Below are 17,625 nucleotides of genomic sequence, written 5' to 3'. Positions count from 1 at the left end.
GGACATCTGCGCATGCTAAGCTAAGTCTGAGGGCTCACTGCATTAATCAAGAGGGATCTCTTTCCGCGGAGATGCTTCTCCCCACAAAATCATTGACGCGGAAAGAGCAAAAGACGAGACGGAAGCGGACTTCGGAAAAAGACCGCGTTAGCGCGTCTTCTGAAAGCGGCTAGTTGCCTTTTCGTCTTTGCTGAAGGTTCCTGGCCCTGCCTTTTTTCCGTGCTGCGCTCAGGCCGCGCGTGCCCTCATCTTCTTCAGCTGCAGTAGAGATCTTTCATGTTGTGGAGCGACGGGAAATCTTCTGACAAAGTTTGATTGGAGCGGGGTGGGGTGATGATCACACATGACGAAGGAGCGACCGCGCGGGTGCTGCAACGGATGCCTCTCTAGACGCACTTTAGCGTATTGATTGCGTAGATGACAGTGATAAGCACGCTTCTTCTATTCGGTTCCCAGCTTCTCTTCTTAAATTGACCGGTCTTGCATCCGGAAAGAGCAGATGTCTCGAACATAAAAGTGGCCGCTCTTGTATCTCATCTCCTCTTGTTGGCGCCATCCCCTCTCTTTCTCAGAACACCCCCCCCCCTCTTTCTCGTCATGCTACCTTCGCTCCTCACGCTCGTTGCTCTGCTCTCGACTGCCGTGGTCGGCGTGCCTCTTGAGCCGCGACAGACCGCGGCAGCCTTTCCGGACCCTACCGTCGATCCTTTCTACAAGGCGCCAGCGAACCTCTCGTCCTACAAGCCTGGTGACGTGATCCGCAGCCGAAGCGTGCAAACTGTGGTCAATGGGCCAGACGTTGGTGCGAGCTACCAGCTCTACTACCGATCCAAGACGACCAAGCAGAAGCCGGATGGGACAGTCGCAACCGTCTTTGTCCCCAAGAAGCCTGCTTCGCCCACGCGCATCTTCTCGTACCAGAGCTATCAGGACAGTACGACACTGGATTGCAACCCCAGCTGGGCCTTTGTCGATGGTTCCGCCTCGCAGAACAAGGCAATCGTCACGCTCGACACACCAATCTACATCAACTGGGCTCTCTCGCAGGGCTACTACGTTGTTGCGTCCGATGATTACGGTGAGTGAGAGGGACCAATTTGGAACGTGATCTCTTTGCTTTCATCCTGACAGCAGCTTTCATAGGCTCCCAATCTGCGTTCATCGCAGGACGTCAAGAAGGTATGGCGGTTCTGGATGGGATCAAGGCGATCCGTGCCTATTCGAAGCTACCCAAGGACTCGCAGGTGGCCCTCTTCGGCTACAGTGGCGGCGCAAGCTCTACCGTCTGGGCTACGACGCTGGCAGGATCCTACGCGCCCGACCTCAACATCGTGGGTGCTGTCCACGGTGGAACACCCATCTCGACTCGAGACACTTTCACATTCCTCAACGGCGGCGCCTTCTCCGGCTTCGCAGGTGCAGGCCTTGTGGGCATTTTGAACGCCTATCCGGAGATGAACGACTACATTCTCCAACACGTCAATGATGATGGAAAGAAGCAAATTGCAGCTTATCGCTCCAACAACTTCTGCCTCCCTCAGGTAGTATCAACGTACCCTTTCCTCAACTTCTACCCAGAGATCGACGTCGATGACCCGCTCGACCAGCCCATCCCAAAGGCTGTATTGAGCCAAGAAACGCTGCTCCAATCCCAGGCCGATTTCAAGGTGGCCGTGCCGAAGTTCCCTCTGCTGCAATTCCACGCGCTCTTGGACGAAATCGTGCCGTACCAAGATCACGCCGACTACGTCAAGGAGCAGTGCGCAGGTGGTGCCAATATCCAATTCCAGACACTCCCCATCGCAGAGCACATCACAGGCGAGCTCCTGGGCATTCCGGGTAGCATCATCTTCCTCAAGCAGGCCTTCGAGGGCCAAACGCCCAAGGTCATCTGTGGCACAGGTTTGCCTGACTTCTCGGGATTGCTGTTCACGAGCCAGGCGGACGACGTGATGGGCAAGCAAGCCGCCGACAGCATTCGCGCGCTCAATGGAACGAAGTCCGTCTTTGGGGAAGTGATCAAGTTTTAGATTGATTCGATCGTCCCAGCTCCTTGCAGGTCCAGCTTTCTGTTTGCTTCTCTAATAAGGTCTGCTGAAAATGCCATAGCTCGTATCAGCCTGCGCGATGAAGATTGAGCAAATCTCAGACAAGGTGAAGCGCTTGGAAGCTTGCTGTATGCCCTTCCCGGCCAATGCGTCTTGAATCGGTCATACTACTACGCTAAAATCTAGCCTATTCGATCTCGGATCGTTTCTAGATCCAAATGGCATCTTGGGCATCTTCACCTATGTGTGTTAGACCCCCACAGCAACTTCTTTAGAGCGGCGTCCGTGCACTTCGCCTCTCTACCTCCTCTCCTCTTGCGCAAGTGACTGTCCTCGATTGTTTTTCCCCTCTGATCAGCATCTCACCAACCTTATCGTTCTTAGTTGATTGCAAGCTAGATTAATTTTGCTTTCCTCGGCCTTCTCTGCTCACCCTCGGGCTCAACGTTCGAGGGAGTCAATCCTCACTTTGTCGATTGCAAATACTTGAACGACGTAGGAACGAAGAAGACGTCATGTCTACCAAATGCTGCGTGCTATTACATCTTTCGATTTCTGTTGAGATCGGGCTGGCTTAGACGGCAGCATCGACACTACGGGCATTAGTGAATGACGACGGTAACGCTCCCCGGACTAACATTTAGATGAAAAGCTCCTCTGGGCCCCACCTCGAAGGATTGTCGTCATCACCATCACGTGGGAAAGCAAAACACTCGCGTGTTAAGAAGGGTACTTCGCCCAGAATCCCTTGCTTGTTTCTTCCCGCGAAATTCCCCCTAGCGGACAACTCCTTGCACAAAAAGTCGGCTAATTTCTCCATTGGTTGTGCAGAAAATTTACACAAATGAGCCAAATTCATGAAATTAACATCACAAACCTTCTTGCCCTTGCACCAACTCTATCTTGATTCGTGAAGTCCCCGTACTACACTGCACCACATCCTACCCACCGTTCCGACTCAAGCTTCTCGCTCAATCAGTAAAAACATGCAAGCCAGTATGCACTACTACCTACCACCACAAGCTGACCCTCTGGCCTGCTGCCGCCCTGCATCTTGGTCGTGTGAATCTTCCTTCCTCTGGTGACAGCTAACCTTTTTAGGTTCAAATTATTCATAGTGACGAAGCACACCTGCTTGCCGAGCTCCGTCATTGGCAAGGTGCTAGCTGAATGCTTGCCTATCGTTGAAAACTCCCGCAACGATGCGGGATATCTCCTAGACCGGTGGCACTGTGCGAGAGGCAAGGATCGACGCATGCACGAAAGAAAGCTCGTAGTTGCTTTCCCACGACAGGTGCGCTTTCGTCGCGCACGTCCAGCTCGTCGTGCACGTCCAGTCCGAGATCGATAGATTCGGTCTATACAGGATATACTACTAGCTACACTTCTGCTACAATATATGCCGGTCAACCCCTAGATTGTTACCAACACCGCTACGCACTACGTACTAGCTAACGTACTGCTGCGTCGTTTGACAAGTCAATCACAGGGGATCCCGAGCCGCTTACTGCAGATTGGCCTGGCACTGCAGCCTATCTTCCTGACTTGGCTGCAGATCGTGCGTGCGTCTCAATGCCGGGACTACGTACTAGTTGTTTCTTTCTTAGTCCGGTCAAAGGCAATCTGTCGAGCTGAATCACCTTCCGACCTCCCTGCGTCTCAATGAAAGTCCGGGAGAGGCTCCAGATGCCGCTGTGGCCAAATGCCCTACAGTCTTGACCGTGGCGACTTGTCCACGGTGAATTGATTAGGTTGGTGGGGTAGCATCGCAAAGGTTCATAAAGACCTCAGGCCCCGTCGCTCCCATCAACAGTCCTCCTAAACTCTCTTCCCCCCTTCTACACCTCTTCTCTCCTCTCCCCCTGTCCAGGATTTCTCTCTCCCCTTCCTCCCTACAACCCTTCGCTCTCCAAGATGGTTGACCACGCCTACTGGAATGATCCCGAGATCACGGCCAAGTGCACGCAAGTGGCCCAAACTATCAGCTGGCTCTTCGCTGGTGCCACCCTCTATGACTTCGTCCTTCAAGCGCCGTTCGACTGGTCCATCCTGACGGGCAAGCGCCAGCGACGTTGGCCGCAACTGGCTTTCTTCGGTTGCAAGATCCTCTTCATTGCCTACATGGTCATCAACTTCGTCGTCGTCTTCGGCACCAAGAAGATGAACTGCCAGGCTGCTTTTGACGTCCTCGAATTCCTCATGGGGGCCGTCGTCATCAGCTGCAGCCTTCTCCTTGCTTGCCGAACGGTGTGCGTGTACAATGGAACCGCTCGCACCGTCGTGACGACAATTATTTGTGTCTTCGCTGCAGGCCTCGTTGCCGCTTGGATGGAGGGCGTAACGGCCATCCAAGGACAGTGGACTCCCGGCGCGTCATCATGGGGAGAGGGTGCCTGCGCATGGGCTGGCGTCAAATCCACCTACTGGGTCAAATATGTCATCACAATTGTTTTCGACTTTGTCGTCCTCGTTCTTACCACGGTTGGCATCGTGCGCATGAGTGGCGGCTCGCGCATCGGTGAAATCCTCATTCGACACGGCCTTATCTACTTTGTCCTGACGCTACTCGCCAACCTCGTCGTTACCATCCTTACCGCGCTTCAGCTTTCGCCCACAATGTCGCTCTCGATGGCCGTCCCTCAATCGTCTATCTGCACAATTGCCAGCACTCGTCTCTATGTCATGCTCGCTGAGGAGGCTACCCCTAGGACCAATTCGGGCGTCACGTCGTCCCAGCTCTCGAGCGGCACGGGCAACAAGATTGCCAGCTTCTTCCGGAGCGGCAACACCTCCTCGCCAACCTCGGGCAACTTTTCGACCAAGCGCAAGTCCGGCGTCATTGACCTCGGCGCTACGAACATGAAGCTGGGAAGCGACCACCGCTCGCCCAACTCTGCGACGTCAAGCGAGGATCTCGAGAAGAGCCAGACGCTGAGCCAGAACACGGTCCACATTGAGCAGTCGCGTCGTGTCGATGTCGATGTCTTGCCGAACCACCTCGTTGGCCATCCCTTCCAGAGTGGCGCCAGCCTTCCTCAGACATCGAGTGACATCAACAACGGTAGTCGGAACGGCAGCAGCGCTGGTAGCTCCAATGCGAGTGACCACCACGCAGACGACGACGTCGAGGCTTCTGCCGCCCATCGCCGGGGCCAGCACTCGCAGTCTACCAATGGCGCCGACCACGCCCAGCTCATGGCAGCTTACCCTCGCCTCCTCGCCAACTCCCGCAAGCCTCCTCAGTAGATGAAAGCGAGTGAGAATCAGAGAAGGGCAATTGTATCATATTTCTTCACCTCCCCCGCTCTCCCCCCTTCCCACGTACGTTTCTTTTCCTTTTCCGCTCGTCCTCGCCTTACATCATCATAGTGTACATACCACTTTGCGTACCTCCAACCTTTCTCTCCTTGAAGATCAAGAAAGTTATGCAATCCAAGACACATCGAAAGACAAAAACTCAGCAATCGTGCGACAAGATCAGGAGTGCATTCATTCATCTGACAAAGTTGAGACTGTAGCCGCCATCTTGGCCCTTCTTCATCTGGAAATTGTCAGTGCTCAAGCCGAACCAGCCTAGAACGCTGTCGCCTACGCCCTTGAGCTTGGACATCATTTCCTCCTTTTCTCGCGCCGCCACCGTTTCGATCTCGCCAGGAAGGCGGGCAAGGGCTTCGAGAAGGCTGGGCCGAAGTGAGGGCGGGTGGTTGGGCAGGGCGAGGATGCGTTTGTAGTCTTGCAGTTCTGGATTAGCGGAAGAGCACGGACGAAGAGAAAGACGATGTGGTGACCTACCTTCTTGGGCCGAAGTGAGGCTTGTCCATGTTCCCAGCTTCTCGTTGGACTGTGCCCTCCGATGAAGTGCCTTGATGTAGTCTTTGTCATCGAGAAGAGACTGATTGCACGCCTCCACGGCCTCCTGCCACGATTCCAGCTTCATGCGGCACGCTGCCACATTGGCGTGGATGATGGCCCGAAGCGTCTTTATCTCGTTCTCAGCCTCTTCGTCATCGTCGTTGTTGTCATCCTCATCTTCCACCTGCCTCGCCTTGCCCTTGACATCCGCTTCGTCCGCATCACTCGCGTCGCGCTCCTCGTCGAGGCGCAAGGCTTCTCTCGGCGGTAATCGCGCCAAGGCGTCATTGTAATGGACAATCGCACCGTCGTAGTCGGCCTTTGCAAAGCATGAGTTGGCCATGGCCTTGAGCGTTTGGGCTTCTTCGAGAGCGGTCTAGCAAGAAAGAAAAGAGGGGATTGGGGAACATTGAGATTATTGAAAGGGCAACAGTACATGACTTGCTACTTCAACCCACTCGAAGTTTTTTGCGAGATCCTTCTCCCTCACCAGCGTCCCCGCTTTCCTGGGAGAGGAGGCTTCTTTCGCCGCGCGTCTGTTCATCTCTGATCTTGACAACGCCTTCCTCTTCCTGCCCTTCCTCGCGGCTCGTGTCCGTTCCCATCGCACTGCTCCGCCCGCTTTCCGTCGTCGCTTCTTCCCCCCTTGTCTCAGCACTCTTTCGCTTGCCCTCGCCTGCAAGCTTCGGCGGCCCGTTTGGCCGAAAGTACGGCTGAGCCAGCCAGTGAGGAACGTAGACGTAAGGAGCTGTGTTAGCGGTGATGATCGCGTCTGCCGAAGAATAGTCGTCGAGTGGCACTGCGGCCTTTAGCAGCCGCGAAGTGTATCGCTCATCCCTCCGATCAGCCTGATTGCTCAAGAGTATTTTAGCAGCAGCTCATCCGACTTGGCCCTCAAACACAACGAACGTACCTCTAAGCGACGTGAGAGTTCTGCCACAGCTTCGCGATACTGCCTCACGCCTTCTTCCCCGCTGCCCTCGAGCCTGGCCGGTCCAAAGACCCGCCGAAGGTCCGGATGCACCTCGAGTGCCGGCCGAGTCAATTTAAACATGTGGCCCTTCACAGACGTCGCCGAGGTCTTGGTCTTGAGCGAGGCCACAATGTCCAGGTACTCGTTGCAGAGCATGATTAGATCCGGAAAGGGGTAGATGGGCGCCAGTGGGTATAGAGGATCGTCGGTGCTCGGCTCATGGAAGACACAGGGGTTGTAGAGGTTGCCCTCTGCGCTCATGACACCGTCGGCTCCCGTCCTTTCGAGCGCTCTTGTCACGTCCTGGCGGAAGAGGATGTTACCATTTGCGAAGACTGGCACCTTGACGGCCTCTTTGACTGCTCGGATCTTGTCCCAGTCGGCCAAGCCCGACAGTTGGCCTTTCATCTCTCGGGTCCGGCCATGTACTGTGATGATCTGCGCGCCCGCCCTCTCGAGCATCCTCGCATAAGCCACTGTACGATCAAGATCGGTGAAGACGCGCATCTTTGCTGTGACGGGGACCTTGAGCTCGAGGTGCAGCGCGTTGATGAGGCGGAAGATGAGGTGCCAGTCGGACTGGAGAAAGGCGCCATAGTTTCCACGCTTGGCGATCCCCTGCGGGCAGCCCAGGTTCAAATCAACGGCGTCACAGTGCTGCTGGATGCTCTTTGCCGCCGCAAGGAGGGTGTCGGGGTCATTTCCGCAGAACTGTGCAAACAGCGGCCGGTCCGTATCCACTCCCACGTCGGCCACCTCTTCCCTTCCCTTGCCCTTTTCAGCCTTCAAGAGCTCAAATTTCGCGCAACCCTCTTCACCGGTCGCCTTGTCGAAGAAGCCAATCCTCGCCTTCTTGTGCTCCATGTACATCTTAGAATGGATCATTGGCGTGTAGACGAGGTCTGCACCATGCCGTCTCGACAAGATCCGCCATGCCAGCTCAGATTGGTCGACCATGGGCGCAACAACATAACGAGGCGAGCCGATAGAGCGGTAAAAGTCATAGCTCCCAAGCTTCTCGTGTTTCGGCGTGCCGGTGGGAGGAAACGACTCGAGATCGAGGATGGGCGATGTCGACAGGTCGTCAGTTCTCCGTCGAGCTCCTGAAGACGAAGACGAAGACGAAGAACTCATCGCTGGCCCTGACGTAGAGGACGAGGACGAGTTCATGGCGGAAGCCTGCTGAGCAAAAGAACTAGTCGGCATGACGCGCGACAATAATCTGCTCGCGCCGCTCGACGGCCACAGCGCAACGCGAAGAATGGTGACCTCTGACTTGTCTCCGAGAAGCTATCGGTCTTCTGAGAAAAAAATAACAAAAAAAAAAAGGAAAGACACACTGAGAAAGGTCAAATCGCACAGTCCTGATTGGACACGTGCTTTGTCATCGTCGGCCGAACGCCCTCCGTCGGCTCGACTCGGTTTGCACATCTGCTTCTCACGCATCGTCCTGCCTGACAACAATCAACAACACCCACGATGGCTACCGCTCTGGTGAGTATCACGCCATCTTCGCCGTCCTTTGCTTGTGTGGCTGACTGTACACTACAGGAGGGACTGTCGCTGGCAAAGTACATCAAGGCGTCGCCCGCGCTCTCGCGTCTGATTCGCCCCGTGGCCAATGCCTACGCTCGCGCCGCGGGGCATCGCCAGATGGGCCTCCGGTACGACGACCTGGTCATGGAGGAGAGGGAGTCAGTCCAGAAGGTAGGAGTTCATCTGTATCGCCTCGGTCTGTCACGCACACTGCCATGCTCACAGTGCTGACTCGTAAACAGGCCCTCGGTCGTCTCGACTCGCGCGAGGCCTATGACCGCGCCTTCCGTCTCAAACAAGCTATTCATCTCTCCGTACTCCACCGCGAGCTGCCGAAGGAGCAGTGGCTTAAGCCCGAGGAGGACACCCGCTATCTCACGCCCCTGATCGAGGAAGTTCAAAAGGAGGCGGAGGAGCGCGCCGCTTGGGACACGGTCAAGGTCGACAAGAAGGGTGGTCATTGAGTGGCCTTTGTCTTCTCTCTCTTTGGTCGGAGCTTTGGCAATGTTATGGAGTGAGGGTGCTATGGAACTTTTTCCGAGGGCATGACCTAAGAAGCGCTGGTAAGATGATGTTTCTAAATGTCCCGAGGACGGGCCGAAAAAGTCCGTAGGCCTGTTGAGGTATGGGCGTTTGCAGTTCGCCTTTCCCTCGACTGGACCCCTGCTTTTCTCGGACTGTTCCGAACAGTCATGGCCTGGGAGAGTGCAGACAAGCACGCCTTTGGAATGGGAAAGACATATATATATGAAGCTTTCTGACTCAGTTTTCCCTGTCCCTCCGTCCCTCGACCGTCATTTTTGCCTCCCCTCTGGCAAAAACCTCCCCGCCATGAAGCTGTTTGTGTGGACGCTGGTCGTCTGCTCGGTCTCCGTGACGCAAGTCTTCTCACTCCCGGGCCTCCCCATCAATCTCTCTGACAGCGTCCATCATACGCCTTCCCCCCCTCTGGAGACTGACAACAACCCTTCTACAAGTTTATCGCTGAGCTCTCCTGGGGGAAGTGGCCTTCATCGTAGCCCAAGAGAGCACAATCTGCTCAATCTCGACAAGTCGACTACCCCTGGCCCTTCTGATGGCCATGCCGCAGAGCAAGATGATGTTCAGCCCCTGCACTTAACTCATTTGAGAGAGCCCGACACCGATGACAACAACACAGGTGCTGAACAACAGCAACAGCGGTCTGGAACACGGGAGGCTGGTACGACTCGTAGCCCGTCTCGCTCTAGACGTGAGGGATCTTCGACGCTCAATCGCCGCGGCATGATCCTCTCCAAGCTCAGTGGAAAGGATGGGCAAAGTAAGAACGGAGAGTCAGAGAAGAGTCGCAGCAAGTCCGGTGAGTCGCAGATGAATGTGCTCTCCGTATGTCTCTCTTTCGATAGGTCAAAGCTGACTACTATGTAAAGGCGTTGCTTTAGAATGTCCTCCTTCTACTACTAAGACAGAACTCGCTGTCGCTTGCGCTACTGCTGGTGCTCACATGACTCATCCGGGCCCTAACATGCATCCAAGTCTCGGTCCGGTTTCTTATCAAGACCTTATTCAGGAATCTGGAGCCAACACCGATTGAAAGCAACTTCTGATCAGAAGCGACTAAGGGGTTCCAGGGCCATACGGCATCATTTTTTGGTCCTTTGTTCACCCTCCTGCCTTGCGATCCACTTCATACAATCTTGTTATGCCATGAAAAAGATACAATTCACTCAAGAATGCGTGAGAGTTCTAGCCAGCTTATGACGCCACCTCCAGCTAAGGGACCAGGCAGGAGCGTCGCCCCATTGATCATTTGTCAGGCCGGCGAAACGGGACGTCCGAGCCCAGCTTCGAGCTGTCTGATGCAGCCGACCTGCCACAGCCTCTCACCTTCAAGCTTGCGAATCCACACTAGCCCTTTCATTGATGCCTTGACGATGACTTCGCACCGAGTGACCCTTGTCCCCTTCTGTTCTTGCTCTGGAGTTGGCAATGTTTTGGAGTGGGCTTGGCATGATGTTTGACCGAGGGCGTGACCGAGGCGAAGCCGGAGAAGTGATGCCTCTAAATGTCCGAGGGCGTGCCAGAGAGAGGTAAAGCTTTCGCAGGCCTGCTTAAAGTGTGCCTCACCAATTCGCCTTCCACGAATGCAGTGCCTACTTCTTTTGGATAAGTTGAACAGTCTTTGGCAAATAAAGCACGCCTATTTGATGCGAATGGACCTATAAGTAGCAGGGTGGATGACTCAATTCCCCCCACGGACCCTTCCATCCCTCTACCCGTTTCTTTTGTCTCCCCTCTTGCGGGGAATATTCGACCGCCATGAAGCTGTTTGTGTGGACGCTGGTCGTCTGCTCGGTCTTCGCGATGCAAGCCTTCTGCGTCCTCCCCAAATTCTTCCGCGGCTGCCTCCACGGCAACTCTGATGATCTCTGTGCATTGTCGGACTCGGCTCTTCAGGACGGTGGCAGCTCTTCCACGGCTCCAGCTCCGCACTCTAGCAAGAAGACTGGCATTCCTCGCACTGAAAAGAAGCACAATCTTCAGGATCTGATGCCACCTCCCGAGCCATCCATCTGGGATAAGGTAGCCAGTAGCTTTCAGGCCCTGAGCTTCTGCGATCAAGCCTCCAAACATAAGCAGGAACCGACCGTCGTCGATGACGAAGACGACGACGATGAAACATTGGGGTCCAACCCCCTAAGTCCGAAACCTACGACCACTCGCAGGCAACATCGCTCGACGGACAGAGGAAAGGAGTCACTCGAACGCCGAAGCCCGCTTAAGTCCATGTGGGGTGGCAGCAGCAGTGGCCGAACAGAGGAGAAAGCAGAGGAGGAGAAGCCTCACCGCAACAGTGAGTTGTGATTCGAAATCTGCTCTCTCGACTTGTGCTTCTCTAGGACACTGCTGACACTGGCTCGCTCAAGGTATACTTCGGATCGAAGATGTTCCCAATGTAAAGCACATGCTCATTGACGCTGCAAAGAACGTCAAAGTCCGCATATCGGGTTCCGATGAGAACCTACTCTTACCTCATCTTCAGGCCCAACCTCAGACCCGAGGCCATGTCCAAGGTCACGGTCAGGGCCACGATCATTTTCAAGGGGCCCGATAATCCTTTTGAAGCGCAGCTTCTCCCCCCGTCAAGAGTAAGAGAGTAAATCTTCCGAATCCCAGGGGACGACCCTATAAAGAGGCACAGTGCAAATTCCCTGACACAGGATCTCGAAGTCCTTGGTTGCCCTCCCTTTCCCTTGTCGTCCCACTTCACATAACCTCATATGCTCTTCGAAGTAAGAATCTTCAACCAAATTGCGAATTTTTTCGAGTCTCAGCCAGCATATGACGCTGACGCCTCCAGCGAAGACATCCAGGCATGAGTGCGAATTTATCGATCGCTCGTCAGGCCAGCCGAGCGGGGCCGTGCAGGCACAACATTGCGCTGTCTGGTTTAGCTAATCAGGTGCAGCATTCAGCCGTCGCTTGTTATGGGATCGAGGTGGAATTTGACGCCGACGCATTGCACGATGTCTGAGCCCTGTGTACTCCATATTTTTCGCTCGCCCTTCTTTATTTCTCGTACCCGTGTTTACTTCCACTTCCCTTGTTTACTCGGCCCTCTTTCTCGGTCTTACTCGCCGTGCCGGAGGTCCAGAGCACGCCATTGACTGCTGCGCAGCGCAGCAAGCTCAGGGCGACCTCAAGCTGGCGCTCAACTGGGCCTTCAAGCACGAATCCCAGAGATAAGCCAGGCGTCACAGCACGACGCCTGCCTATACTGTAAAAACGAGTCGTTTTTCCTGTATCTTCTCTCTTCTCTTCGTCGTACAGATATTTTGTCAGCTCGTGTTTCGGGGCGGCTCCCACAAAAAGAACAAGTACAGGCGTAAGAGAAATCTGTACCGATCCGTCAGAAAGATAAAGCTATTCGCCCTTCTTGTCCAATCGGATCCACTTCCGTCCAGGTCCCACCAGAGTTGATGTAACAGAGTCGATTGGCGTTGGACAGCTCCCTCCTGCGGGCTACGACAAAGGGCGTCTGTATGGAAATAACACCTTCAACAACATTTTCAAAATCGGTGGAAAGAGGGTGACGAGGAAGCTTCACAATAGCTTGTTCATAGAATGTCGGCTGCTTATGAGTCCTTTGGAGAATGATGCGAAAACCCTTTTGAAAGCCATTGCATGGTGCTCGACTGGCGGTCGGCCTCCTTGTTCCGAAGTCGCTGGAGTACGAGCGTACACCTTAGTCCTTTCACCGAGTTGAGAAAAGCGCCTATTATGTTTACGTCTCTGAGGAGTCACAACATTGACTTAGTCGTCCGCAACAGACCGAGACAGCTCCTTTGCAAGAATCGGTCGTTGATCCGCTTCCTTTATCCAGCTCGCTATATTTGACAACGAGGCTGCTAAGAAAAGTCACCTGGCCCAGATGCTGTTCCGACTTGCCCACAAGTGTAGTCTCGATCGAGAAGGGCTCGCAAGGTGAAGACTCAAGCCCAAGCCCATGGAATGGCCTGGATCCGAGCGATCCATTGTCAGACATTGACAAGTGGCGCCTTGTACCGTCCGAACGGCTCAAATTGGGGTTTTTGTGCGCCAATGAGATAGATACTGCCTCAGACATCGGTGTTGCTCGGTCAAGGACCCGTGCAAAACATGTTGGCCTGGAATGGCCATGATGGTATATATATAGCCACTCTTCTATCCCCATTATCGACACAGAGACAAGATGCAGTCCCATAGCCTCCTCCTCTTTGTCATCATTGTCCTCTTGACGACCCGTCAGGGCTTCTCTCAGCCTCTGGCCAGGAGCAAGTGCGCTTCGGCCCAGGCGAGCGACGGTGCGCTGCACAAGCGAGGTGCTTGCCTTTCCTCCAAGAATAAGTATGGTAAGCATCTTGTTCTTCGTCACTGTCTCTTCCGCAGCACTTGCGCTTAAGGCTCGAAACGAACGTTTCTCAGAGTCTTCTATGTCCAGCTACCTCGGCCAACAAGGACACGAACATCAAGCACACGAACACCAAGCACACGAACACCAAGCACACGAATACCAAGCACACGAACATCAAGCACGCGAATGGCAAGGACGCGAACGTCAAGAGCATGAACGTCAAGGACATCGACCTCAAGGACGCGATCGAGGACATGATCATCAAGGAAACGAAGCTCAAGGATACGAAGCCGATCATTCTGGAAGCCCGAGCGATATGTCAGCAAGCCCTCCTATTCCCTCGCAGGGATCGACCTCCACAGAACATGGAGGAGGTAATGGCGCTCACGGATTGTTTCTCGACTTTGTTCCAGGACCAAATAACTCTCTCGTTGACTTTGACCCTCCTCGAGAGTCAGAGAGGAGCGACATTTCTTTCAACGTCAACGTTCCTTCAGATTATGGCCTTCACTCTGCGTCGTCCTCACCTGAGCGATTCCCTGAGCACTTCCCTGAGCACTTCTCTGAGCACTTCTCTGAGCACTTCCCCAAGCATTCCTCCGAGCACTCCTCTTCGCATTCCTCTTCGGACTCCTCTTACTTGAGCTATAATTTGGATCCAGATGGGTACATCAACGAAGGAACCGGAAACCTGGAGGGAGGCGATCATGGCAAGCATCAGTGACCTTTGCATATGAGGCAAGTGATGTTAGACTAGCAGGCAAACCACCCAAGCTGTTGTCCCAATGAAGAATCTCGAGCTCCCACCGATCTGCCCACGCTGGCCGCCTTTCTTGATACCTTGAAGCTGACTTCGCTCGCATTGGCGCAGAGCGGGCAGAGCCTGACAAATTCGGTCTAGCTGCAATTGTATACAATGAGAATATCGGGGCAAGACTGGATTAGACCATGGCCTTTAGTGATGGAGAAGATTGACCTGTTCAGGTCCGCGAAATGCGCGCTCTGATGATGATACCTACGTAAAAGATGGAAATGAGCATCCATAGATGATACTTTTCGCTCTGTATGCACTGAATCGTTGCAGCAGAAATGCCTGAACAGACCCACTCTCTGGTGGGCAACAAGCGATTGGTACCAATCGCTAGGCAAAGTGCCTTGCTTGAAGCTGCTGGGCGCGTCTCTATCCACATTGACATAAGGTAGTCAGTCAGTCAGTCGAGCACGAAACCAATCAAGAGCTCCCAAAGATGATAATTGATGACTGCACAAACATTTGGTCAATTCGTGTCTCAAGGCGGTTAGCACAAGGTAACAAATATACGGAAATAGAAGGGAGTTGTACTGCTCCGTAGAAACGGTGAGCCATTCGCCCGTCTCATCCAACCGGATCCAATTCCGTCCAATTTCGAATTAAGGCGGTGTAGCAGAGTCGCTCGGCGTCGCGGAACTTCCTGGTGGGAGATCTCTCCTGCGGGCGACGACAAAAGGGCCTTCGTGGAGATAATACCTTCAACAACATCTATGGTGGATGGAAAGGTGAACAATAGCTTGTTGAAAAGGAGGGGATGGCTGCTTATGCGTCCAATGAAGGATGATGCGAACAAACTTACGTTGGCCATTGCTCGTCACTCGACTGGCAGCCGGCCTCTTTGTTCCGAAGCCGATACCGTGCGAGCAATCATTCAACTCGTATCGAGAAAAGCACATGTAATGTTTTGACTCTCTATTCACGTCTTTGAAGAGTCACAATACTGACTTACTCGTCCGTCACGGACCGAAAAAGCTCCCTTTGCCACCAAAATCAGTTGCTGATACGACTCCCCTGTTCAGCTCGAAAAACTTGACGATGAGGCACAAAGTGTCACCTCATCCAGATGTCGTCACGACTTAGGACCACACGATTGTCTTGACCGAAAGGGGCTCGCGAGACGTAGTCTCAAGCCCAATCCCAATATGGGCTATATTGAGTGATTCTTTGTCAATGCTCATTGTCAAGCTTTGACAAGTGACGCTCGTATCGTCCGGACGGATTAGAAGGAGCTCTTTTGCGCCACTGACAATGATGCCATCTTCGCCATCGGTGGTGCTCGGTCACGGACTCGTCAACAACGTATCAGCCGGGAAAGTTCATGATACTATATATATAGCCACTTTCTGCCCTCAGTATCGACACAGAGACAAGATGCAGCCCCATAGCCTCCCCCTCCTCATTCTCATCATTGTCCTCTTGACGACCCGTCAGGCCTTCTCGCAGCCTCTCGTCGAGAGCAAGTGCGCATCGCCCCAGGCGAGCAACAGTGCGCTGCACAAGCGAGGTGCTTGCCTTTCCTCCAAGAACAAAGAAGGTGAGGAAGTTCTTCTTTGTCACTGCCTTTTCCCGTGTTGCAGCACTTGCGCTAAAGAAAAGGCCCAAACTCATCATCCCTCAGAAACATCTGATTCTAGCCTGGTTGGACCTCAACATCCCTCAGGAACATCTGGTCCCAGCCTGGTCGGACCTCAGCATTCCTCAGAAACATCTGGTTCCGGCCTGGTCAGACCTCAAGACGGCGAAAGGCAACTGCGCGGACGTCAGGAACGTACCCATCAAGGACGCGAACGTCGACGACGTGAACATCAACGACGTGAACATCAACGACACGAACATCAACGACGCGAACATCAAAGACACGAGCATCAAGGACGCGAGCGTCAAGTGCGCGAACGTCAAGAACGTCGACGTCAAGGACGCGGACATGGAGGACATGATCATCAAGCGAATGAAGCTCAAGGATACGAAACCAATCATTCTGGAAGCTCGAGCGACATGTCTACAAGCCCCCCTATGCCTTCTCAGGAATTGACCTCCACAGAACATGGAGGACATGATCATCAAGCGAACGAGGCTCAGGAATTGACCTCCACAGAACATGGAGGACATGATCATCAAGCGAACGAAGCTCAAGGATACGAAGCCGATCATTCTGGAAGCTCAAGAGACTTGTCTACAAGCGCCCCAATTCCCTTTCAGTGGTCGGCTTCCGCAAATAATGGAGGTGGGGATGGCGCTAGCGGATGCCTTGGAGAATGTCCTCCAACACCACATAACTCTCCCAATAGCTCAGGCCCTCTTCGAGAGTCAGAGGAAGGCGAAGCTTCGTTCAGATTCCACGTTTCTCCTGAATCTCATCGTCCGACTGAAGAAGGATTTCCCTGGCCGCCTCAACATGAAATTCGCTCTGCGTCGGCCTTCCTTCAGCACTCCTCTGAGCACTACTCTCTCACGTCCCCCAAACGGAGCTATTCTGTGGGCCCTGATGGGGTACTTGCAAAAGAAGTCGAGACACTTGAGGAAGGCGATCATGACAAGCGTTAGTAGTCATTCATTGTATATGATGCAAGTAGCTGGCAAGAGGTCTCGGGTCTGAGAATACGATGAAGTTTAGATTTTGGATAAGCCAGTATGGCAAATTTCTTCCGACTTGTACACGCGTCTCTCTTTCGAGTTGAATGACTTCCTCAATCACATCAGACTCACCGTTTGTGTTTCCAGCCGACGGGGCTTTTCCGGAGAAATTTTGCCGTCATGAGGTGTTGCAGAGCCCTCTGGCATCGCGAATTGTTTTCGCGTTGAGAGTTTCTCGGGGGGTCACACTTTGATATCAGGCGTGTTTGAGAATGACGCTTTCAAATTCGGTGGTTGAGTGTCATGGAAGTCTGACGATAGCCTCCTTGGAGGTTGGAAGCACTCGAGATGAGCCACGCTCGGTATCGGATCAACAGTCGGACTCTCTCGTTCAAAAGTCGTTGGCGCGCAGGCGTACATACAACACCGCGTCACCGAATCGACGAAGTGCCTGCAATCAGAATTGCAGGAGTCTGTAACTCATAGACTGAGATCTGTAAACATGTTTACGCTCCTCGCCCACATTATTAACGAACTCGCTACAACGGCTTGCTCGGCCGCGCTTGACCGAGGAAGCTCCTTTCTGACTTTCAGTAGCTAGAGTGCCTCCCCTTTCCGACTCCCAAACCATGACAATGAAAGTGTTTCGAAAGAGTACTGGTCCACATGCTGTCACTACTTGCCGACATATGTCTTCTTGGTAAAATGGAGCTCGTAAGATCTGCCTTAACGTGTTTGAATTGGCCTGGGCCTGTGTGGTCCGTTGTCGAGTGACGCCTCGTACCACCCGGACGACCCGAAGGGTGATTTTTATCCTAGACAGAATGCAAATCCAGTCATCGGTGGTGCTCTTCTGAGGACTCAGCCAACAAATGTTGGCCCCGAATTAATGGCCAATGGGCCGTGATGGCATATATATTGCCACTGATCCTGCCCTCAATCTCGTCACATAGACAAG

General features: G+C 53.6%; 8 protein-coding genes across 8 annotated transcripts; 7 read left to right on the top strand and 1 right to left on the bottom strand.

Moving 5' to 3' along the window:
* The first annotated feature begins 479 nt into the window (after positions 1-479).
* Positions 480-2,123, top strand: FA10DRAFT_265634 (lipase A). The gene is made up of 2 exons (XM_025521145.1): positions 480-1,078; positions 1,144-2,123. The coding sequence occupies exons 1-2, from the start codon at positions 598-600 to the stop codon at positions 2,028-2,030; spliced, it is 1,368 nt and encodes a 455-aa protein (XP_025378993.1). The 5' UTR covers positions 480-597; the 3' UTR covers positions 2,031-2,123.
* A 1,582-nt stretch (positions 2,124-3,705) lies between these two features.
* On the top strand, positions 3,706-5,503 carry FA10DRAFT_265633 (hypothetical protein). Its single transcript, XM_025521144.1, has one exon. It carries the CDS (start codon positions 3,963-3,965, stop codon positions 5,292-5,294), a length of 1,332 nt encoding a protein of 443 aa, XP_025378992.1. The 5' UTR covers positions 3,706-3,962; the 3' UTR covers positions 5,295-5,503.
* An 846-nt stretch (positions 5,504-6,349) lies between these two features.
* Positions 6,350-8,007, bottom strand: FA10DRAFT_228150 (FMN-linked oxidoreductase; the record flags this gene model as incomplete). Its single annotated transcript, XM_025518741.1, has 2 exons — positions 6,350-6,748; positions 6,814-8,007. 2 exons carry the CDS (start codon positions 8,005-8,007, stop codon positions 6,350-6,352), a joined length of 1,593 nt encoding a protein of 530 aa, XP_025378991.1.
* Positions 8,008-8,352: 345 nt separating this feature from the next.
* On the top strand, positions 8,353-8,873 carry FA10DRAFT_284714 (14 kDa subunit of cytochrome bd ubiquinol oxidase; the record flags this gene model as incomplete). The annotated part of the gene is made up of 3 exons (XM_025523944.1): positions 8,353-8,367; positions 8,425-8,580; positions 8,652-8,873. The coding sequence occupies 3 exons, from the start codon at positions 8,353-8,355 to the stop codon at positions 8,871-8,873; spliced, it is 393 nt and encodes a 130-aa protein (XP_025378990.1).
* Positions 8,874-9,013: 140 nt separating this feature from the next.
* FA10DRAFT_75444 (hypothetical protein) lies at positions 9,014-10,104 on the top strand. The gene has a single exon (XM_025525682.1). It carries the CDS (start codon positions 9,157-9,159, stop codon positions 9,814-9,816), a length of 660 nt encoding a protein of 219 aa, XP_025378989.1. The 5' UTR covers positions 9,014-9,156; the 3' UTR covers positions 9,817-10,104.
* Positions 10,105-10,672: 568 nt separating this feature from the next.
* On the top strand, positions 10,673-12,135 carry FA10DRAFT_278517 (hypothetical protein; the record flags this gene model as incomplete). Its single annotated transcript, XM_025523464.1, has 4 exons — positions 10,673-11,242; positions 11,316-11,344; positions 11,385-11,537; positions 12,073-12,135. Exons 1-4 carry the CDS (start codon positions 10,708-10,710, stop codon positions 12,133-12,135), a joined length of 780 nt encoding a protein of 259 aa, XP_025378988.1. The 5' UTR covers positions 10,673-10,707.
* A 985-nt stretch (positions 12,136-13,120) lies between these two features.
* FA10DRAFT_259106 (hypothetical protein) lies at positions 13,121-14,006 on the top strand (the record flags this gene model as incomplete). Its single annotated transcript, XM_025519948.1, has 3 exons — positions 13,121-13,280; positions 13,370-13,656; positions 13,737-14,006. The coding sequence occupies 3 exons, from the start codon at positions 13,121-13,123 to the stop codon at positions 14,004-14,006; spliced, it is 717 nt and encodes a 238-aa protein (XP_025378987.1).
* Positions 14,007-15,328: 1,322 nt separating this feature from the next.
* FA10DRAFT_292593 (hypothetical protein) lies at positions 15,329-16,125 on the top strand (the record flags this gene model as incomplete). The annotated part of the gene is made up of 2 exons (XM_025524401.1): positions 15,329-15,627; positions 15,671-16,125. Exons 1-2 carry the CDS (start codon positions 15,342-15,344, stop codon positions 16,123-16,125), a joined length of 741 nt encoding a protein of 246 aa, XP_025378986.1. The 5' UTR covers positions 15,329-15,341.
* Positions 16,126-17,625: the final 1,500 nt, after the last annotated feature.

The sequence above is a fragment of the Acaromyces ingoldii genome (genome assembly GCF_003144295.1).
Source record: "Acaromyces ingoldii strain MCA 4198 unplaced genomic scaffold FA10scaffold_2, whole genome shotgun sequence".
Classification (NCBI taxonomy): Eukaryota; Fungi; Basidiomycota; class Exobasidiomycetes; order Exobasidiales; family Cryptobasidiaceae; genus Acaromyces; species Acaromyces ingoldii.
This window is presented reverse-complemented; position numbering and strand designations above follow the sequence as displayed.